Below are 25,279 nucleotides of genomic sequence, written 5' to 3'. Positions count from 1 at the left end.
TTTTATGGCCTAATTATGAATTCATTGTACGTAACACATTTGCTGTATTAAATATTTATCTACAATACTCTGAAAAAAATCGAAATTGATTTTTTTTCGATATCCTTCAACAGCACAACGAATTTAAAAAAAAATGAATCCTTCACATACAAACATATTTAAGGCAAATTTGAAGAAAATTGCTTCAGTCAATATTGAGATATAAGGCCAGAAGTAGATCTATATATATTCCTACATAAGTATACCCACATATGTTTTTTTTTTTTGGTTTAGCTGAATTAGTTTAAACCTAAAGCAAATATTTGGAAAAACCCGAAACCCCACTTCTTCTTACATGATCACCGTACTTTCCCCTTTAATATAGGTGTTCTAGATATATTGTAGAGAGAACAATAATTTTTTTTTTAATTTCTTATTTATTATCTAATACATAAAAAAAAAATCAAAATTTTTCAAGTGTTGTATTTTATAAACTGAAGGAAAAGGTTTCAGTTTTATATAGAATTAATTATTATTTTCTGGATTATTGTTTTGATTTATTTAAAAGAAATGTGAAAAAAACAAAAAAAAAAAAAACAGAAAATTAAACTTAAAACTATTTTTTTACTTCTTTTGAACTTAAATATTTAATTTAAATAAAATTAAATACTGTATCTTGAACTTAAAGTTGCCCAACTTTGGAGATTATAAAGAAATCGAGATTAAAAATATTTTTTTAATAATTTTCTATTCCTAATATGTACGTTTCAATTTTGTGAACAACCTGAAGGCTCAATGAGATGAAAATTATATATGCCTTCTTCTTCTTTAAAGACATAGACGGAGGCTGGTTCCAGTCTCAAAGAATACATCCTATCCACAATTTTGAATCAGGAACATATTCTTGGTCTCCCAATAGTTTTCTGTCCCGCTCGTTTATATTCCCACATCTTTCTTAGTATTCTTTTATTCGGCATTCTTTCTAGACGTGCTATCTTATTATCCTGGTTTCTATTTTTTTTTTTGTTCTCCTGGTCCCCTAGACCGGCTCAACAATCAAGTACCCACGGGAGTGTCCTTGCGATTCTGATGAGCCGCCCCGCCTACCTGCAGTACGTCCGGCATGGCAGATTGGCTCACCGGTTCCGGATCTTTTCCTTGTTTTTATCTTGCCTTCGCTTCTAACCGCTAAAGCCAAACCATTAGGTCTCTAAATTAAAAATACCTAATTGCTTCCGGATGTCGCCATTAAAAATTTTATCTAGACTTGAACACCCCTTCATCGAACTCAGAAAATGCATCTCCGACTTTTGACTGTTGTTTTAATGCCTTTTACAAGAAACCTATGTCTCCGAACAATACAGAAAATTATATGTATGAAATGTAAATGAGGTGTAGTCTTGTATAAATTCAGGCCGACTATTTCTAAGAAGTGTGGTTAATTTAACCCCAACCACTGAAATTCACCGATTTCAATTGTTTAATATTCTAGTATTCAAATTCGTATTAAGTAACGTACCTTTACTAGCATTTGATTCTTAGTAACTTCGACTTCGAAATGAGCTGATTTACGACGATAATTTTACCACTAGTGGTAAATACTCCGGTTTATTCTAATACAAACCGGTTGGTTAAGGAAATTTAATAGTCCTTTTAAATGTCATTTGTTAATGTTAAATAACATTTCCAGTGGTCTCCTTCAATTAAAGTCACATTACTTTTTTAAACTGTTATTTTTTTTCTCTAATACTTGGAAAAAGTTTTCGACAGGTAACATTTTTTTCTGTGGACATAGTTTTTAAGAATACCGTTATATAATTTTATCATTTTAATCTACAAAAGAATAAAAATACGAGGTAAAAGTAAGAATTAATTCTATTATAACTGGTAGCAAATCTCGGCTGACTGTCAGTAAAAACTACATCCGCTTAACTATACTTCACATCGAAAGTTATATGCAGAACGAAATTATTCCATATTCCGTGATAACAAGTAACTATTATATATATTAACACCGAACTTTCCAACAATCCTAAAAAGATAAAATTTTAATGTGGTGGAAAATCATTTTTTTTTTTTATTACCAGATTCCTAGAACAACTTCTGGAAGTTGAATTTTATTTTGACTTGACCATTCTTAAACAATTTCCTCTACTTCAACAGGTCAGCATTCGGCATTTAATTATTTTAATTTAAAGAAGGAAATTTTTCTGGTATCCTTTATCTTATGGAAAACAGATAAATAAATTTTTTAAACATCCATCATTTTTTTTAGTAGTAAATTATTTATAAGAATTTTTTATATATATATATGTATATATACGTCCACTATTAACAATATTATATATCAGGGTGTCCCATATAAAACGCAACCCATCAATCACTCACCCATGAAATTTCAAAAGTCAAGCTTACTGCCCTACTCGTTACTGAAATGGACTCGTCCAACATCTTAACATCGCGGCGACGCAGTAGAACACTACCGATAGTAACAACAATGCAATCACAACGTTCAGTGTATTGCTAGAGACAAGATGGTGTTTTCGCTAAGAACGTGTTTTCATTGTAGAGTCGTACTTCAGTACGAAATCAGTGGTTGCACTGCAAGATTTATTTCGCTACCCAGATAAACCGGCTCCTAACAAAACATCAGTATTAAGGTTATTTGCAAAATTTAGAAAGACCGGTTCTGTTAATAACAAGGAACACAAAAGATCTACGTCAGTGTTGAATACAGATACAGTCGCTGAAATCAAAAACCGATTACTCGCCTCGCCAAATAAATCGATCAGACGTTTGTCTGCTGAAATTAATTTGTCTAAATCGACTGTTCATCGGGTGACCAAACGATTACAATTACGACCTTATCGCATTCAAACGGTTCATCGACTTCTTGAGCCCGACAAAGAAAACGGCTACAATATTGTCAACGGTTCCGTCGATTTCTGCGCTAGGGAATTAATGTTATGGATTCGTTATTTTTCACAAATGAAGCACGGTTTCATTTGGATGGCTACGTAAACAACCAACCAAAACAACAGAATTTGGAGCGCTGAAAATCCACACGTTTATCACGAAGAACAATTACACCCGCAGAAGTCGGGCTTGTGGTGCGCGATATCGCGGAAGAAAATAATCGGTCCTATTTTTTTCGAGTATACCATTAATGCAGAACGATATCAGGATATTTTATTTCGGTTCATTGCACTCTTGGAAGAGGAAGACAGACATTGCCGGCTACAACATGACGGTGCGACATCGCACTACGGAGGTTCAACTTCTGATTTGGTCGAGGAATTCTTCGGTAATCGTGTTATCGGTCGAGGCTTGTGGCCACCAAGATCTCCAGATTTGACTGCGGCGGTTTTTTTTCTACGAGGTTACCTCAAAGAGAAAGCCTACAGCAACAAACCACGAACACTTGAACGATTGAAAGTCAATATTGAACAAGCTGTATTAAATATCCAGCCACAAACTTTGAAAAAAGTTGCAAGAAATGCTGTAAAAAGAATCGAAGCTTGTATTCAAGAAGATGGCGGCCACTTCCAACATTTACTCTAAATGTAAGGTAATGGATGGTAATAACAAAAATTACATTTACATTTACACATGCCTTTTTATTATTTCAATACCTACCAATATAAGGTTGGGTTGCGTTTTATATGGGACACCCTTAGTTTCTATATATATATATATATAGAAACTAAAATTGTGTTCATAAGGATAATAACTAAGAAGAAAATATAAATAAACTCTACAAAATTATTCTGTTTCTAGTCGGTTGTAAGGGATAAAATACATTTCGTAAAATAAACCTAAAAAACAGAAATAGCAAAAAAATGTCAGTTTAATTGTAATGTCAGTATCAAACCTGTAACCTTTGTAGATTAAATGTTATAAATTGAAAACCTTTTAGTAAAATGTAAAGAGTTAATTCAGGAAGATTAGTTATCCTATTATTAATTAATTAACATAAAATGTACATTTAATAATAATTAAAGATGTATAATGTAATGTAAATTGATCTATATATCATGAATTTGTAATACCACGAATTGTATTACTATAAAATATACATTAACATGATAAGTAATTTTAATTGATTCGATACAACATGATGGTTGATTTATTACCATTTATTATTTTTAATTTAAAGAAAATGATTTAAGTATATTAATGAATATTTAATTTATACAAATTTATAAATTTAAATTACGTACAGTTAAATTTATTACCATTTCCTCCCTTTTTAAACTCGACCAACTTGATTTTCTCTCACTATCGAAAATATTTCGATATTTTAAATATTATAATTTCGATATTTATTTTGATATTATTTCGTTCTGAGTGTAAAACCAGTTAAATCCTAGCATTCATTCCAAAATGAAATCTCCAGTTAGATTTTTACTGGAAATCATTAGTTTATTTTGATTTCAGAAAAAAACAAGAAATGCCAAAACAATTTTAGCGATCAGACAATTTTCAAAAGCCGATTTAAAAAAAAAAAAAATTATATGACTCCTGAAGATCTTACTAAACTAATTAATAATGTAGAATAGAATATTTAATATAACACACACACACACACACACACACACACACACACACACACACACACACACACACACACACACACACACACACACACACACACACACACACACACACACACACACACACACACACACACACACAAACAAACAAACAAACAAACAAACAAACAAACAAACAAACAAGTATTCTACTGATGAAAGTAAAGAAGAAAGTGGCCTCAGTGCGATAGTTGTAGCGTCTGAGCATTTCACCCGGAGGTACTGGGTTCGTTCTCAGGAATCCCGGTCAGGAATGGGATTTTTCATAAGCTAAAAATTTCCAATCGGGCTAAATGCTCACAGCAGTCAATGCTCGCACAACTCATAAAAAAAAAAGAAAAAAAAGGTTAATATACACATACATTTGGAGACGCTTCATTGGGGAATGAAAGATTCATTGGTGAAAGATTTAGCCTGCGATTCGTCGACTGGCAAAAGATTTCGCCCGATTTCTGCGTTTTCGGTAAAATTAAGCCAGACTGTGTTTCTTGGGACTCAGCTATTTATGGAAGATTCTTTTATGAAACTTGATTAATAATTTTTTTTAATTTTTGATCCATTTTTTAAAAATGTTTAATTATTTTGTTTTGTAATTTGAAAATTTTATTTTGTTTAACAAATAGTTAAAGTTTGCCACATTTTGATATGTTTTATTTTTATAAACATTGAAATTTTTACGTTTTCATTTGGTTTCTGTGTATTTTAAGAAAATTTTACTCAAAATCAAATTCTTTACAAGTTTTGTTTAAAACTTTTACGCGTTTAATTAACCATTATTTTTTTTTTACGCCAAACATAAAATCGTGTGTTTTTCGGCCCTAATATTTTGTCTTTTATCTCAGATTACTTGAAAACTACTAAAAAACTCTACTATAAATATGTAACTTATTTTTATCAATTTTGCAGGTCAGATTGCATAAAAACCATTAAATTTACACCCCAATTTATGTCTCAAGAATTAAAGTCTTACTTAATTTTACCGAAAGCGCAGAAATTAGAGCGAAGTTTTTCACCAGCTGACACTCCGTTACGAAGTGTTTCCGAACCAAAGCGAAGGTTGTATAATATTCGTAACCTGTCTTTATCCACATTTCAATAATATATAGAGTGATTCATGAACGTAACAAATATTCAGAACGTAAACTACCAGAACATGTTCTAATCGTGAAATTAAAGAAGAAATTTCATATTTATATAAAAAAGTTTGTGCATGTAATAAATATTAACCTAATATTTTTGTATAATTATTATATGTTATATAATTAAATATATATATATATATATATATATGTATATTTAATATCTGGGGGTAGATGGATGATTTTATTTGTAAATAAAAAAAAATGTATAAATGATAAAAAAATTATCACATCAAGAGAGGAGCATTTGTTAAACATTTTTGAATGTTTAATTTAATCAGTTGAAAAGTTATTTAACGGTTATTTAATGTTGTATATATAAATATATATATATATATATATTGGTCTGTAAATAAAGTAATGAGACTGGGTCAGAAAAACGTTTTATTTACAATCCAATTACACATGGACTCTATCACCTTCGAAATAGTTCCCTTGGGAAGCCACGCAACGTTTCAAACGGTTTTCCCACTCTTCATAGCAGTGCGGGACTCAGAAACCGGATTATCCTTTACATCGTTGATTACATTTTTTTAAATGTTTTCTACTGTTCCAAAATGGTATCCTTTGAGGTGTTTCTTTAAAGTTGTGAACAGGAAAAAGTCACAGGGACTCGAGTCAGGTGAATATGGTGGTTGAGGAACTACAGGAATATTTTTCTTTGCCAAAAACTCATTAATTACGAGTGTAGTATGACAAGGTGGATTGTCATAATGCAGCATCAGATGGCTGATTTCATGCGGGCAACTCTTTTCTGCAGTCTTTCAAGAATTTTTCAGTAAACATATTGATTTACAGTCTGTCCTGTGGGCAAAAATTCCTTATGGACAATGCCATTATTATCGAAGAAACAAATTTGCATGGTTTTGATTTATGATTTGCTCATTTTTGCTTTTTTGGGACATGGTGAGTTTGAAGTGTGCCACTCCTTGCTCTGGTGTTTTGTTTCTGGGCCGTACTCAAAAATCCAAGATTCGTCACCAGTAATAACAATTTTTAGAAAATCAGATCAGTTTCAATTCGCTCTAGAAGATCGCGGCTCATTTCCACCTTGTTGTTTTTTTGTTCAACAGTGAGGCTTTTTGGGACAAATTTTTCACAAAACCTTTTCATGTCCAATTCGTTTGTAAAAATTTTATGGACTGTGCTACGGTTCAAGTTCAATTAACTGTTTTGCAATCATTCTGATAGTTAATCGCCGGTCGGACCGTAGCAAGTCTCTGATTCGCTCAACATTGTCGTCACTTTTTGACGTTAATGGTCTTCTAGAGCGTGTATCGTCCGCAACCTATTCCCGGCCTTCTGAAAATGCTTTAAACCACCTAAAAACTTTGGCTTTGGTGACAGAGCGTCACCATACGTCCATTTCAATTTTGGAAAAGTTTCAGCACCATCCTCACCGCAGCAAAAACTTGATTGCACAACTTTGCTCGTAATATCATTAATTTTTGTAACGCACAACAAAAATTCGTTTCACGTAAAATTTGTTTACGTCTAACGTGAAAACAATAGACTAAAAATAATACCTAATATAACTCAGCTGTTATATAATTGTATGTTTACAGTGTTGCCACTTTGGCTTATACAGAGTGATCTTTTAGTCCTGTTACCCAATTTTAAATGTAATTTAAGAAAGGGAAATTTAGGTGGAATAAAAAAATGTATTTGTTACTTACAAAAGAGATTTAATAAAAAGCTATTAATTACATAATTTTTAAAGAATATGCTCAAAATGCCCACCCCTTGCGGTTATACACTCACGGACTTTTCAGCATATTAGCAGAAACCTTTTTAAGAGTTGCATTGGAAATATTCGTGGTTAAGTCTGTAATATTTACTTTAAGTTCATCAATAGTGTGAGGATTGTTTTTGAAGGCCTCGGACTTAATATAGCTCCACAAAATGTAGTCAGGAGATGTGAGGTCTGGTGACCTTAGAGGCCATAAGCCCTTGCTTATTATTCGATCATCAAAGAACTCTTGCAGAAAATCCACTGTTTCTCGAGACGTGTGGCATATAGCGCCGTCTTGCTGAAACCAGCAATACCGTTCTTGAGGTTCCAGGGGGGGACACAAATTGGCGTAAAATATTCCTGTATACTTCACCATTTACTATCTGTTCGAAGAATACGGGTCCGACTATACGATGACGAGATATCGCACACCAGACACCAATTTTTTCAGGATGCAAAGATTTGTCTTGTAAAGCGTTAGGATTTTCAACCGCCCAAATTCGACTGTTTTGACTGTTCACATAACGATCGAGATGGATCCAAGCTTCATCACTAAAGAACACTGTGTTTAAAAATTCGATTCCTTCATCGTTTACGAGACCTAAACCAACGGTAATATTGCAATCGCTTGTTTAAATCTGGAGGGTGCTCTTGGACTAATCGTACGCGATACGGATACAATTTATATTTTTTAGCAGCTTTCTGAACACTCGAATATGACAAACCGACTTGTTTGGAAAGTTTTCGTAGACTCTTCCGTGGAGAATTGAGCAATCTTGTTTTCACATTCTCTAAAACGTCATCTGTCAAGCGAGTTGGTCGACCGCTACGTTTACTGTCGTAAACACTACCTGTCTCTCGAATTCAGTTTGCTAGCCTAGCCTCGAAATTGACTTTTTTTTTCTGACGGAGGAACACCAACAAATTTAATTTGAAATGATTCTTTTACACTCGCGTACGATTTCGTAGCAAAATACTGTTCAAGAATGAAAACTCGTTGTTCTATGGTAAAAGACATTCTGTTCGTAACACGACCGGAAACGACACAAAAGTTTACACAGCTCAAGGAGAATCAACTCACCTTGCCGTACCTATACCGGTTGAGTAGCGCTACCAACTTCGTGTCGCAAAACAAAATTTCCCTTTCTTAGAAAAAAATTACCAGACATTAACAATTGGGTAACAGGACTAAAATATCACCCTATATATTATTGTATTTACAAGTAAAAAATAATATATTTTAAGATATTTATTTATATCGTTTGAAATATAAATATTGTTCTTTTTGTTTGTTTCAGGTTTTATGTAATACAGGAGGCTTAACAGAAATACCATTAAAACAATTGCCACCGACAGTAGAACATTTATCGTTAACCAAAAATAATTTTCCAATAATAAAAAGTGATGCGTTTGCTGGATTAAGAAGTTTAAAAAAATTATCATTAGACGGTAATAACATATCAACGATAAAACCGTTTGCGTTTAGAGGTTTACCAAAATTACGTGAATTATCGATACAAAATACACCGTTAACAACAGTAGCACAATTTGCATTTGCCGGTTTACAAAATATAACGGCGATATTATTAGGACATAATAAAATAGAAAAAGTCGAGGGATATGCTTTTGCCGGGACGTCAAACGTACGTTTAATATTATTAAGCAGTAATCCCATACAAAGAATTGAAACGTCAGCATTTTCCGGTTTAACTAGCGTTGAACATTTAATATTTCCATCCGGTATAAAAACAATAGAACCGGATTCATTTAGCGGTTTAGATGCAGTCGGTTTAATAAAATTACCTTTTATGGATTTAAATTCATTAAAACCGTTTACATTTCGCGGTCTAAGTCACGTACATGTATTATCGATACAAGAATCAGATTTAGGTATAATAAGAACAGGTGCGTTTGAAGGTATGACACATATAGGCAGTTTGAATTTATTAAATAATAAAATTGATGCTATTCAAGAATTTCACATAAAAATAATTAATAAAATTAAAATCATAAGATTACACGGTAATCATTTATTGGAAACACCACTACCCGGTTCAATAATTATACAGGGTGTTGAAACATTAAGTGTTATATCGAATCATTTTCCGTGTGATTGTCATATACATTCGTTATTAGAAAGTCCATTAGCTAATTCGACAACTGGTGATTTTAAAATTAAAAATTATTGTATTTCACCGATGGAATTTAACGGACAAGAAATATATAAACTCGATTTAGAAACTATCGGTAGATGTCAAGAAGAAGTTACCAGAGGTAATCTTGAAGCATCGTATTCAGCAGCTAGTTCAAATATTAATTATATTTATGTTATTGTTATGAAAATTCACATTTTAATAATATTATTAACATTTATTATCGATTGTAGATGAAATTTTATTAAATTAAAAGTTTTTAATAATAAATTTAATAAATGTTGCTCATCGTAATAAAATTATAATAAATAAAAATTATGATGGATGATAAAATATATAATATTTATAGTTATAAATATTTTACTTTAGTCAAGAATGAAAATGGATAAAATATAAACAAAATACGTTTATAAATGGGATATATAGAATTTAATATTAATGAAAAAAAATATATATAACTATATTTAATATTATAATTAGTTTATGTATTGTATTAATAAATTAATAATATTTTCTCAATAATGTTTTATAAGATTGGTGTAAAATAATGATAAAGAAATCTTTAATTATAATACTTATTAATATAAGAAATATACATACATATATATATATATATATATAAGAAAGAATTGTTTGCTTCAGAATGAAATGTATACTTAGCTATAAATTCATTGACTCTTCAATTCTGATGACGTCACTTCCATCTCAATATCATTAAAAATTTATTTATTTTCAATCAAACCAAAAAGGAAAAAAATTATTTATATTGTAGAACATTGCATAACTATTCAAACAAAATTTATAATATATAAATATTAAAAATTATTTTATGAATATTTATATTTTAAGTTAAGTTGTACCATTTTAAATTTCAAAATTATAGTAAATGTTTTACTTATTAAATTTTTTAAAAACATTTTGGAAACGATTTTCGTTAAATTTTATTATAAAGAAGAAAAATGCCAACACAAAATTTTCACAGAAATATGTCTTTTAAAATACCATTTATTAATATTGTATTACTTTTAAACAGTAAATTTTTTTTCTAATTATAAAAACTTCAAAAAATATTATAAATAAACATAAATAAATCTTTCAATAACCGTCAGGTAAAATGTATCTTGAGTAAGATCATGATTTTATTGTAAAATTGTAATTTTTTACAATTTTTTAAAAAGTGTCAATCCTTTTTTGATGATTTAACTATTTTTTTTTTTGTACTTTGATTTTGTTCTTTTTTTTAATTTTGCTTTAAGTTTATAATATATATAAAATTGTGTTAGGTATTTTGTTCTTAATGATTAAGTTATAACTGTTATTATTGTAAAGGCAAACACCAATTTTAAAATTACCAAACCAAAGGAAATAATTCAATTATAATTTTATATTTTTGACATATTTAAATATTTTGTTATATACAGGTTCATTGGTACATCCAAAAAAGAAATACTTGACTACATTTTATTATACATTTTCTACAGAATATTTCATTCTACTTAATTCTGTGTAAATATATTATAAAAAAAGTGTGACATAGATTTGGGTTTCACAGGATTTCAGATGGCGATGCAAAAAAAAAAAAAAAAATAGGGAGTGGGACATATATCGAATCTTATAATTACAATAAACTATGTTGTTTACAAATAAAAAAAAAAGGAAAATACTTTTTCCTCTAAAATATGTAAGTCATTTCTTTCAACGTTTTATTTTATCTCCTACTTTGTAATAATATAATTTAAAAAAAACTTAATTTTTTTATTTTTATAATGTATACGTTGCAAGTTGCAATCCGTTCAACCGATGAACAATAAACAACCTCCGATTTTCAATGAGATGAAGATGATATGTATGAGATGTAAATGAGGTACAGTGTAGTACAGATTTAGCCAGATCATTCCTGAGACGTATGGTTAATTGAACCCCAACCACCAAAGTGGTTGGCCTCCATGGCGGGAATAGTAGCGTCTAGGGCTTTCATCAGGAAGTCCCGGGTTCGAATCCCGGTCAGGCATGGCATTTTCACACAGGCTACAAATCATTCATCTAATCCTAAGCAATACCCGAAGGTTAAAAAAAAAACCACCAAAATACTCCGGTATCTACTCTATAATGTTCAAATCCGTACAAAAGCAATTAACGTGTACTGCGATTGTTAACTCAGAACCTTTGACTTCGAAAATCAGCTGTTAAACAACTGCTTTGCGACGATGAGTTAACCAACCAGCTCGGTGGGCTAAAGCAACTTTGACATAGGAAAAATAAAATATTTCTAAAGAAATAACGATTTAAAAAAATATTTAAAAGAATTAATTTGTATACTATTTACGAGTTGTTTTATTTGTAATTATAATTATTTTTACATTTAGAAAAAAAAACATTCCAGACATGTGCGTAGTAAATCCCTAACATTAACGGTTAATTTGTATGCCGACTAAATAATAAAATTACATCTACAAGTTATATTTATTTAGTATAAAAGGCGGTTATTTGTGTCAAAATTTATTATTATTGGAAAATAGCTTAGTAAATTTTGAATGAGGGGATGTTTAATTTAATCTACTGCAGTATGATATATTTGTTCTGAAAAATGAGTCGCAATTAATTTAATTCATTCAATTAATTTCACTAGATTAAAAAAAAACAAATCAATTAATAAAATATATAATAATCTACATAAATAAAAATGTAAATGTTCGTTAGTTCAAAATCTTAAATCTCCGAAAGTTCTTCACCGATTGCTTTGAAATTTTGACACAACGTTACATTCGAATACTCGCATTTTTTTATAACCTACTATTTATATACGTAACATGTCACATTTGTGACAGGTAAAAACATGTTTTTTTTAAAAAACAGCGCTATATGTTGGACGTAAAACAACACACGCTATTCTAAATATTTTACGATTCCATTTCAGTGTTTCCCATATGTGTGTCTGCTATAGAATAAATAACTACTGAACCGATTTACGCGCGGGGAAAAGGTAGAAAGGGAATAATTGAAAAGGGCAGAAGGGAAGAAGGAGAAAATGTAAAAAAGAGAAAAAAGGAGGAAACGGGGAAAAGGAAATGAAAAGGGGAAAGGAGAAGAAAGAAAAGGAGGTAGAGGAAAAGGAAAAAGGGAAGCTAAGGAAAGATAAATGGAGAAGGAGATGGGATGGAGAGAAAGAGGGGAAAATGGGGGAAAGGTAACGGGAATATGGTAAAAATTAAAATGGGAAAATGAAGACGGGAAAAGGAAAATGGTGAAAAGGGGAAAAGTAAAATGGACAAAAGGAAAGGAAAAAGGGGAAAGGGTGAAAGGGTAAAAGGGTAAACGGGAGAGGTTAAATTTTGTGAAGTTCCGTAATGCTCTTTTTTGTTAATGTTTAATCAAACTTTCAATTGTATTCATTCTCAAATCACACTCAAATCAAAGGATTCCCGATTCTGCTAGTTAATAATGTATTAACAAAAACAAATTTTATGTTTTAATTTTACTCTACAAAAAACAGTTTGCGGTGGTAGTTTTACACGTTAATGCGTAGAAAATTATGTTGGTAATAAGCAACGAATAACTGCAAATCATCAAATTATTCTCACTAAGATGCTTTTTTTTTTTAGGATACATCAATGTAATTTTTACATAAAATCGTAAATATTTTAACGGTCTGAAGGACTACTCAGCCTATTCTTAAGACCGGATTAATTACATATTTCGTACTTTGTATCTCGTCTAAAAATAAAAATCATTGCACTTTTTGAAAGGAGACAGCAAATGAACCAAAATACCTGCTTTAAAAAATAAGTACTTTCACATAAAAAATTACTGAATGATTTTTCAATTAGGGAAATCTACTAACTGCAGAGAAAAATTTACAATAATAAAATATTTACTTCGTTGAACGAGTGTAATATGTGTAACTGGGGTCTGGGAAGATACTGGGGTCGGTGATGAACTGCACCGACAATAAATTATGGAGAGAAAGAAAATCAGGAAGAAAGGTCCGCATTGAGTGAACTAAATTAGAATTAAATGACTAAATTAAAATTTCTATTATACTTCTCTTGTATACATAGGTAAATATAATATATTTGAGTAATTTTATTTTTATTTTTTTATTTTGTTACGAAAGAGCAAGCATCAACTGCTATGGTCATTAGCCCTGTGGAAATTGGTAGCGTATGAAAAGATACCACCTGACCGGGATTCAAACCCGGGACTTCCGCACAAAATGCCAAGACTCTACCTACTCAGACGCGGAGGTTGACAATTTTATTTTTATCAAGTAAAAATTGTAATATTTATAATATAAGGTACGTGCAGCTTTACTAAATATTCTTTAGTTCAGTTGCGGCTCGTAGCTAAAATTAATGGATGTGGATAAAACACTTTTTAGTAAAAAAAAAAAACAATATTTTTTCGGGAGGGTAAAAAAATGTATATTGGTAGGTATTTTTTGATCGTCCGACAAAAAATTTGACCAAATTCAACGCCATCTGGCGCCCCAGTAAGTAAATGAAATAAAGTGCCAATCCAACACTGTAATACCGACGGTCAAGTCACTATTCAATTGAGTATAGTGCTTCTGTTGTTTCTAATCCTTCTATATTTATTGTTATTCTTCTGTCACTTCAAAGCAATACTAAGACTTTTACAATTTTTGAGATTAGGTACCTGTTTATTGTTTTACTTCTAACGCTATTTTCAGTTTTTACTCTGTTTTTTTTTTTTTTTTTTCTAAAATGCCAGCGCAAATCTAACCTGTCCAGGGATTCATCACGGGCCCGGGCGCCAATAGTTGCTCGAACTCAAGAATCTTCCGCTCACGCAGAACTAAGACGACAACAACAACCGAGGCGACAATGTGCTTTGAGGGCTGGTGAAACAAGTTCTCAGAGACAAGAAAGGTTAGATGAGCAAGCTGATCGCCAAGGTACCTTAAGAGCAGCTGAAACGCCAATTCAAACACAAATTCGTTTAGAAAGACAAGCTGAACAGCAGGCAGCTATAAGAGCGAGAGAAACTCCAGAACAATCGCAGGGGAGAAGAATCGTTCATGCAGAAATGCAAATCGCACGCCGTGTAAATTTCATCCGTAACAATTAGTCTGTATTAATTAATTCCGGATTTCGATATGGTCCTTCACTTGAATACCATAAGCATTCTTTAATTGGTATTGACTCAATGAATAGAAAATGTCAGCATAGCGATGCTTTGAAATGGAAAGATGAAACTGCTGGAATGTGCTGTTCCAGTGGTAAAGTTTCGCTTCCTTAACTTGGTGAACCAGGGGAGCTTTTGAAAACTCTACATTTAAGTGTTACATATGAGTCGAAGCAATTTTTAAGTAAAATCAGAAAGTACAACTTTTGCTTTCAAATGACATCCTTTAGAGTAGATAAAGTGATAAGAATGCCCGGATTTTCACCAACTTTTACTGTACAAGGACAGATATATCATCAAATTGGATCACTTTTTCCAGCAGATAAAGAACAGCATAAATTTTCGCAGGTGTTTTTTACGGGTGATGAAGAAAATGAAGTAAACTGTCGTTGTCAGTATATTGAAGGAGTCGAAAGAGATACAGTATTGAAAATTCAACGAATGTTACACAGTCACAATTTGTTGGTAAATACCTTTAAAAGTGCAATAGAAAACTGACCTCCAGATAATTACATAGAGGTCATTCATGCTGATCGGACTCCACGTGGCGAACATGAGAGGCGTTATAATGCGCCGATGATCAATGAAGTTGCTGTTTTGGTTACTGGTGACCCGTGCTCACCACGAGACATAGTGTTACGGGCACATGATAATACGCTGAAACGCGTAGCCGATACTCATAAATTTTATGACGCTTCGCACTACCCGTTAACTTTCAGTAAACTTTCAGTTAACTTTCAGTAGTGAGCCAGGATATCACTTCAATATTCCAGTCATTAATCCAACAACAAGACGGCCAGTTCCCGATAAAAAAGTTTCCTGCATGGATTTTTATGCGTATCACATTATGCTTTGAGAGCACGACTTCAATCTCCTTTCGCGGTCAAGACAACTCTTTCATCAATTCTTGGAAGATATGTATATTAAAGTAGATAGCGAACGCCTTCGTTACATTTCTATAAACCAGACGAAATTACGAGCTGAAAATTACATTCATCTACAAGATGCGATTAGCGCAGACGGTAATATTAGATCTAACGACATAGGCAAGATGGTTATTCTGCCTTCAACGTTTGTGAACAGTCCCCGTTATCTGCATGAATACACTCAAGACGCTTTCGCTTATGTACGAACTTACGGCAGGCCTGACTTCTTTGTAACTTTTACCTGTAATCCTTTGTGGCAGAATGTAACTAAAGAGCTAATGCCCAGGCAAAAAGCCACCGATCGACATGACATAGTTGCTCGCGTATTTCGTTTAAAGGTTCACCGCGAGCGAAGCCGCGGATAAAAGCTAGTTATGCAATAAATATTGCTAGGCATACGTTACAAGATAAAAAAACCAGCTTTAAACAGGCTATTAATTTTACAGCATGAAATAAATATTAAAGAATGCCCTTAAAACTTGATAATTCTGGAGAACTAGGAAATTATATGCATTGAAAAATATAAAATTATGTAGTATAAAAATGAATAAGAAAGGAAGAAATTTTTTAAATATTTAAACATTTGTGATTATATATTATATCATTCAGTCGTGTTAATTTCGAAATAGAGGATTACATAAGGGTATTATAAAAACCATACAGGAAGATAAAGTTGAAATTTATAAAACAGATACATATCAACATACGATGTAGTAACTTTACTGACGTCAAAAGATTAGTACAGAACGGAAAGGAATGAAGAACATTATCCAGAGATTAAAAGACTGACAATTTCAAAAAAAAAAATGTAATTATAAATATCAAAAAATTAAAACGACAAACAGAATGCTAAAGAATAATGCGTAAGACAAGAAGTCAAAAACTAATTGTATATTTACACTTAAATGTCATCACCATTGAATGTAAAATTAAAAATATATAATAAAACAAGAAAAAAATAAATAAAATTTATAAAAAAGACTAAAAAATACCCGTAAAAAGAAAAAAAATATAACTAAAAAAAAAGTTAAACAATTTTAGACAAGCAATCCAGTGGGAAAGTACATTTTATTAATTAAAATACTGTTTTCCTCTCGGACTGCTCATTGTTAGGAAGTACTTCTTTTTCAATTTTTAACATTTTTCATATTTCTTTAACGTTTCCTGGACTGTTTAAACATCGAAATTAAATTTCATTTCTACATACATCTAGATTTTATCTTTACTTAAAACGATTTTTAACGTTCTCTCAGTTATATTATTCCAACAATATGTGGCATTACTGATTCTTTTTATCGTATATAAACCTGTACTTAATCAGGGATCCTAAATTATATCAATTAATTTTTAAATCAAATTTGTTAAAATTTACGTTATCTTATACTTATGTGTTACGTGAATTTGTAATACCGGTAACTAAAAATAAATTGTAAAACAAAAAAAAGAAGAATAATCACAAGTGTTTTTTTCTTTTTTTGAGATGATGAGAATCGACTGCTTTGATCATTTTTCCCTATGAATATGTAAATTTATAGCGTATGAAAATTGCCATGTCTGATCGGGATTCGAACCCAGGACCTCCGGATGAAACGCTACTACTCCGCCACGAAGATATTAGTAAGTGATTTCATAAATACCGTGAAGATCCAGATTTAATCGCAATAAATATAAAATTATTAATATTATTCTGACACCACAAATTCTTTAAAATAAAATTATCGGTTACTTTTGACAATAAGTTGTCGGTTAATCAAGACTTCGTTTTATAAAGAAATTCAACATTTACAAAATTAAGACTGTAATACAACACTGGAACAAAAATAAAGTGCTGTTCCGGTTTTAAAATTACAATAAATACAAGTAAAAAATTTGTTTACATAATAAAACCTTTAATGAATCCTGTTTTTAAAATAAAGCTAGCGATGAAGAACGATGCAATAACGTAAACTCATGCATTGTCCTTGAGCCAATAAATATTTCTTTTATCCATTATTGTAGTAAACCACTTCTAAAGTATTTTTACCATTTTAAAATAGCATTATTAAATAGTATATAAAATAGTACCATTTAAAAGTATTTTTAAATTTTGTTTTTAAAATTTTAGTTAAGCCTAAAATTCTATCAATTTAATTTTAAAACTATTTACAGTAATAATAAGCTGACAACAGAGTTGCAGGACTTTTTTTTTCATCTCCTCCCCGAGCTGGATCAACGTGAAGCACAAACACAGCCCGGGGGAATGTCCATTACTCTAACGACTCTACCGGCTTAACTCCGGCATGACAGGCAGGCCCGCCGGTAGGATCTTAATTTAATTGCCCTGCCTCTAACCCCAGTGCAAAGCCACCAGGTCCGACAAAGTCGTGCCCAGCGACCCCACCCTGGAAGCCGGGACTCGGTCTTGCATTGCCTGCCTCAAACGGGGCAACGCGAAGTTCACCTCCGTCGGGACTCGGTTTTTCAAGCGCCTGCCTCTAACAAGCGTGACCTACAGGTCGCACCTGCCGGGACTTGGTCTTATCAGTTCTGGAGCACCAGAGTTGCAGGACTTTGGGTTGTTTCTAATTCACGGTTACTTGCACAACTTAATTTAAAATACTTATTAAAATTAAATACTTATTAAAATACTTATTAAAATACTTATTTAAATATAATACTTTTTCGTTTATTTAATTCGTTGATTCTAACTAAATCGTGCGCGGATACCGTATTTTAATCGCGTGAGTGTGTGGTACTAACGGCGACGGTCAGCACTAATGTAATTGTAAAACTTATATACAACAAATCTCGCTTGAACGGTCGGAGACTGATGTAGCCTCTAGGCTTAACGCACCAGGTACTGAATTAACTAGACGATCTAGTTTGAAACCCAGCCAGACCAAGCTACTTTTTTTTTACACTTTAAATATGATTAATTACTTAATTCTACCGCACACTGTAACATGACAATATAGCAGTAGTTTATAGCATTTTTTGGGGGTGGGCGTGCGATTTTGCAAAAATCTACTTTTTTTTCATATTGTTGTTCTTTAATTATTAACAAATTTTCGCAAGAAAAATATGAACTTAATTAGGCGAAATCTCTACTGATGTGACCTTCCTCTACAGTCTCACCCCCTTGATCTTTTAAGTTGAAAAATTAATGGCATCAATTCCCCATATATATAAGTAATCTGATAAAGTACGGTTAAAATGGAGTAGTTCTGGAAGTGTAAGGTGATTTATAGACCAACATCGAACAAACACGTACATACGAACGTTAACATCCGGAGAATTTCCATTCGGTTTTTTTGGATTCCTTAGGTGACAAAACGTCAAAATCCGGTGAAAACCGCATACGCTCAAATTGGACTGATTACAATCCTTTCCCTCATTGAGCTATAGCTCTGCTAAAGCGCTAGACGGGACCGTAAAAGATTTAAAATACATGTTACATTGTTCTATCTATTAAGGATAAAATTAATTTTTGTTTTAATTATTAAATATACTCTCTAACTCATGAATTAAACTGGATAACATCATTCTTATTATTCCTTAAATTATCAGATAAATAAGATAATAATTATTTTTTGTTTTTGGTAAATAATATCTGAAAAAATGTACAAAAAAAGCTATTAATATTTTTTTTAACAAACTCAAAAGAAAAAGCAAAAAGTTGTTTCAATATTTCTAGTAAAAACGAAAGGTTATTACAATTTTTTTTTTAAAGAAATTCGATATAGATAAATAAAAACGAGAAAAATGATTAGAATATTATTTTATAATTCAAGTTTAAAATGGTAGTTCACCACATAAACCTTTTAGTACAGCTTTTACAAAATCCCATCACTTCCAGTGCGTTGTGTAAAATTTATTTTGTATGAACAAAAATATATACTAATCAAACAAATAAATACAGGAATAATAACTGAAAATAAATCCTATTATATTTGTTACAGCATTGTCATTTTTCATTAACTTATATATATATATATATATATATATATATATATATAATATAGTATATAATATATAATATATATATATTAAAATTACCAATGCATGTTACCCAGCATTGTTGGCTCTCTTTTTTTAAAGCAATGAATGTAACAATTTTGTACATTAATTTCTTGTTTTATACCATTTATCCTAATCGTATATGATTATAGACATACGAATGACCAGCAATACTCTAACTGTTAAGGGTTACTTGTAAGGCTGAACATAAGTATCGTTACAGTATGCTTGCTATTAAATATGCAACAATAAATTCGGCTCGGCGAAGAGGAGAAATGGATACCACTTCACTCTTCTTTTTCTCTAGTAAGACTGACAAAGATTTGTATTCTTCTTGTGAAATGCTTCGTCCTTTTCAAGAGAGAATTATGAGTCGTATTCATAATCTTTATTATTTTATCACGACTATAAAATATAGAGCGTAGAGTGTGACCGTAAACTTATCGATTTTTTTTTCTCCTTTTTTCCCCGCCTCCCGGAGCCGGACCGCAACTTAACAAACTCGGCTCCGAAGGGTAACATAGCCTCTAACTATCTCGTCGGAAACAAAGTTCCCGCCAGACAGCCGGGACTCGGTCGTTTAGGCGCCATGCCTCTAATGAGGGGACCGCAAAGAATCCCCCCACCGGAACTCGGTCTTTATGCCGCGCCGTGGATTAGTTCTCTGAACTAATCTGAAAGGATCCCCCGCCGGAACTAGGTCTTACTTTCCCAACGGTACTGCAAGGGAGTCCCCACCCGATCATCGTAAGTGGGAGACCAAGGCATCCACCTCCTCCCTGAAGGGACTCTCCCTCAGAGACACCATGATGTTCCTACGAAGAAGCAGTTCCTGATGCCTATGGAATAATCTTACATCCCCTACCCCCAGGTACATGACCATGCGACTTGCAAGATAAGCACCTAGGGTTCTGCTGCGTAAATGGCCAGTCTTACCGCATGTAAAACAGTGTGGCCGCTTCTGTTTACGCCAGAACAGAACTTGGCCCTGTGGCCTGGCTTCCAACATCTGAAGCAAAGGCCGTCGGATGTACGCCGCACCACTCGATAGGCTACCCACCCGATCCGAACTCGTCTTGTGACGTTAGGGCATCCACGTCCGTAATCAGGACGTGGGTTCTTCTGCCTCCCCTACCAGCCAGGGCCGTGGTAGCACCTTCCACCTTTTTGGAAATATCCTCGCTAACTTGGTCCGCCTTGCCATTGTCCGCCCGAACCCATCAATCATTATTAACTCATATTTATATTACGGGGGCTAACCCCTTATATACATATTTTAACTACATTAAGCGACATAATTTCCAGTAAGAAAAATGGTTTTGGTGAAACTTCAGAATTTTCAGAGATTTTGGGTCGTTATATTTTATGTATTAATTTGAAAGTGACTGGCGCAAAATTCGGCAGTTATCGTATCCACAACAAAGTGAAATATATGTAAATGTATATATAAACTTTTGAACTGACGGTGGTTTTGGGGTCTGGGGGATGTGAAACGGGAAGATATATCGAAATTTTCCGGAAGTCGAATCATGGTACCACTTAAAATAGGTAGCTTTCTACCTAATCCACCGGCTTGGTCTAGTGGTGAACGCGTCTTCCTAAAATCAGCTGATTTCGTACAATTTCTATTAGTCAGTTATTTTTATACGGATTTGAATAACAAATCGTGGATACCGGTGTTCTTTGGTGGTTGGGTTTCAATTAACCACACATCTCAGGAACGGTCGATCTGAGACTATACAAGACTACACTTCATTTACACTCATAAATATCATCCTCATTCATCATCTGAAGTATTACCTCAAAGGTAATTACCGGAGGCTAAAAAGGATAAAAGAAAGCTTTCTACCTAATTGTAACAGAAATAATATTATAAATTAAGTAAAGTATATGACGCTAATACTGGGTCAAGTTACGTAAATTTTACCAGTATATGTTAAGATAGTATCCTAATTCAATGATTTTCATGGTCTTTTCTTAAACACATTTTATTTATTACCAGGATCAGAAAGCTTCGTTAATCTTGAAAAGCTCCTTATTTTAAGTATGGACTTTTAATTCAAAAAATTCAGACGGGAAAAAACCCATAATAAATCAGTAGGTTAATAGGGAAATCTTTGTTTAACTACAATTATTCAAATTCAATTCCTTAGCAAGAACAATTTTTTTTTTCTATGTCTACTCATAATCCAAAGATCAACCAGGGAAAGAATAAATAATAATAAAGAAATAATTTAATTTAAAATAAAGAATATTTAATCGTACAGGAAATTCAAAAATAAATAATCTAAAAGATTATTTTATAATCCTATCATGGAAATATGAAACTACTCCGGCTAAAATGCACTTTGAAATTTAGATGATCTTTTCAAGTATAACTTTAATGTTATGAAAAAAATTAATCATACTTGAACAAATACATTTCATTTTGATAAATCTTTTTCTTTGAATCACGATATTTATAATTAAATATAATAATTCCTTTTTATTTATAGTGTATATATTTTAAAAAAACTTCATAATTGTAATTTTTTTTTCTCTAATGACAAAAAATCTAATTTTTATTAAACGAATTTTTTTTAAAATGATTTTAATAATATATTTTTTCGTTACATATTAAAAAATGTTAGTAATTTGATTTAATATATTTTACAGTCACGGAGTACAATAAAGTATTATTTAAAAATTAAGCTTTGTTAATTTTTTTTTGTTTTAAACTATTTTTTAAATTCAGAGAATAATTATTATTCCATGAATTAATATGTTGATTTATTTTTTTAATTCATAAAACCAGTAAATCAAGTTTTTTATATTACATAAAAAATAACAATTTATGTTTTTTTAAATATGCTTATATGTAAATAATATTATCATAAATATGTAAGTTAGTGTAAATATAAATCTTAAAAAAACTGCCTATATGCCTGCAATATATAAAATTGAATTAATAAACAGGCCTATATAACATTTATAATCATTAGATGTGTAAAAATAAAATACGATTAAGCTAGTTATATATTATACAATACAGCATTCGATATATATAGCAAATTATATTATAAATTGTTACAAAAATATTAAATAAAATGATGTGTGTGTATATACAATAAATTTGTGTAACGTATAGCCAATTACGTTATATAATAATGTTCTGTAAATATTATTTGACTGATGATATACGTATTATAAGAATACATAAAAAACAAAAATTGAAGTATTATAATATATAAATAATGATAAATAATTATTATTAATAATGAATGTAGTTAGCTATTTTGTATTATAAAATATGTATGTAAATGAAATTATATTACCTTATTTATGTATATTTAAAGATAATTATTTGTATTTTATAATTTGTAAAAAATAAAATATACATAAATCTATATATATACGTTTATAAATACCGACAAAATTATTAAATAAATAAAAGAATGAAGTAATTTTTTGGTCATCAATTTGATAAAGTTTTTTAATTAAGTATTTAAATTAAAAACCAATATTATTTTTAGATTTTAGACACGGAAGTTTAAAAAAGGGTGACAGAATGGTATATGAGAAGCGTAGATCTCTTTCAGTTGTATCTTTTTTTTTTGTCTTCAGTCATTTGACTGGTTTGATGCAGCTCTCCAAGATTCCCTATCTAGTGCTAGTCGTTTCATTTCAGTATACCCTCTACATCCTACATCCCTAACAATTTGTTTTACATATTCCAAACGTGGCCTGCCTACACAATTTTTCCCTTCTACCTGTCCTTCCAAAATTAAAGCGACTATTCCAGGATGCCTTAGTATGTGGCCTATAAGTCTGTCTCTTCTTTTAACTATATTTTTCCAAATGCTTCTTTCTTCATCTATTTGCCGCAATACCTCTTCATTTGTCACTTTATCCACCCATCTGATTTTTAACATTCTCCTATAGCACCACATTTCGAAAGCTTCTAACCTTTTCTTCTCAGATACTCCAATTGTCCAAGTTTCACTTCCATATAAAGCGACACTCCAAACATACACTTTCAAAAATCTTTTCCTGACATTTAAATTAATTTTTGATGTAAACAACTTATATTTCTTACTGAAGGCTCGTTTAGCTTGTGCTATTCGGCATTTTATATCGCTCCTGCTTCGTCCATCTTTAGTAATTCTACTTCCCAAATAACAAAATTCTTCTACCTCCATAATGTTGTATCTTTTAAAAAACATTAATTTTAATAAATTTATATTTTTCTAAATAAAATAAAAAGAAAGGATGTTATTCAAAATTGCTCTTAATTAACCTTTTATAAATAAACAAGGGTCAATAGGTAATTAAAGACAAAAATTGTTTTGGACCGAACACAATTTATTTAATCAATACTTTGACGTTTTTTTTCTTCAATCATCATCATAATTTTCAGCAATATTAATACAATTGTCCCATATCTAAATCAACTTATTCATGCTTTCTTCAAAGAAATCATTGTCTTGATATCGGAGCCAATTTACCATGTTTTCGTTAACATCATCATTGCCATTACGCTTCTTACTACATCGGTTCTCCGTAACTGTATCGAACAATGAAAAATCTGATGAATCCAAGTCAGAAATGTATGGAGGGGCGAAGCAGTACATCCCATTCTTGATGGTTGTTGAATTTCTGGTCTGTGTGACGCCGGGCGTTATCGTGAAGCAGACTGATACCTTTTCGCTGACTATCCCCGGGACAGAGAACTGCTGTCGTCTACAGAATGTCACCGTCCTTTTTACTTCGTATGCAGAGAGAGGTGTACCTCAGGGGTCTGCTTTAAGGCCCCGCTTATGGAGACTGGACTACTCTTATGAGACCGCAGATGGCTGCAGTGACCGGGATGCTTGATTCAGGAACGTGGTCGGTGAGGAAGCATGGGGATACTATGTCTCCCAGCTCCTCTCTAGCTACGGGGAGTTTGGAGAATATCTGTATAGATTCAAAAGACGAGAATTTCCAAACTGCGTATATTGTGGAACACTGGATTCTCCATTACATACCTTTTATGAGTGCTTGAAATGGGATGACATAAGGGAAGAGCAGATCTGAGTTGTGTTACCCCGGAAAACACGATTGGGCATATGCTACGCGCCGCAGAAGAATGGAGGGCCACTGAGAATTTGGTGACGAATATTTTGAAACAGAAAGAGGCAGACTTCCAGAATTAGAGTAGGAATTGGTCACTCAAAAAAAAAAAGTGAAGAACAAGTCCCCGGCCGTTGGGACGGGAGCCGGGAACGGTATAACCGAGCCCGATTCTCTCATCTCTCGGTTTGAGATAAACTAAAGTGAAAAGACCGAGTCCCGGCTGCCTGGGCAGGGACCCCGGGAAGGATATAGCCGGGCCCAAATTTACTCCTGTCCGTCCAGTTTGAGGCAGACAACAAAATAAAAAAGATCCAGGACCGACGGGCCAACATGCCGTGCCGGACGTACTGTCGGCGGGTGGGAAGGCCCGTTAGAATCGCAAGAACAATTTTCTGGGTTGATAAAATACTTGATTATTGATTCGATCTCGAAGGGGCAGAGAAATAAAAGAAAATGAAAAAAAGGATTGATCCCTTTGCGTTAAAATCCAGGACGTTTTTCAACACAGCTTTGTCTATAAGCA

The 25,279-nt window shown here is 32.0% G+C and overlaps 1 protein-coding gene across 1 annotated transcript in view; it reads left to right on the top strand.

Annotated features, from left to right (window-relative positions):
- The window catches only part of LOC142332491 (uncharacterized), a 187,582-nt gene that overhangs the window by 41,661 nt on the left and 120,642 nt on the right, over positions 1 to 25,279 (top strand). Inside the window, exon 2 of the mRNA XM_075378942.1 lies at positions 8,741 to 9,769. Coding sequence (XP_075235057.1) covers positions 8,741 to 9,769 — 1,029 coding nt within the window. The remainder of the gene's footprint in view (positions 1 to 8,740; positions 9,770 to 25,279) is intronic.

The sequence above is a fragment of the Lycorma delicatula genome, chromosome 11 (assembly GCF_047948215.1).
Source record: "Lycorma delicatula isolate Av1 chromosome 11, ASM4794821v1, whole genome shotgun sequence".
In the NCBI taxonomy this organism is placed as follows: Eukaryota; Metazoa; Arthropoda; class Insecta; order Hemiptera; family Fulgoridae; genus Lycorma; species Lycorma delicatula.
This window is presented reverse-complemented; position numbering and strand designations above follow the sequence as displayed.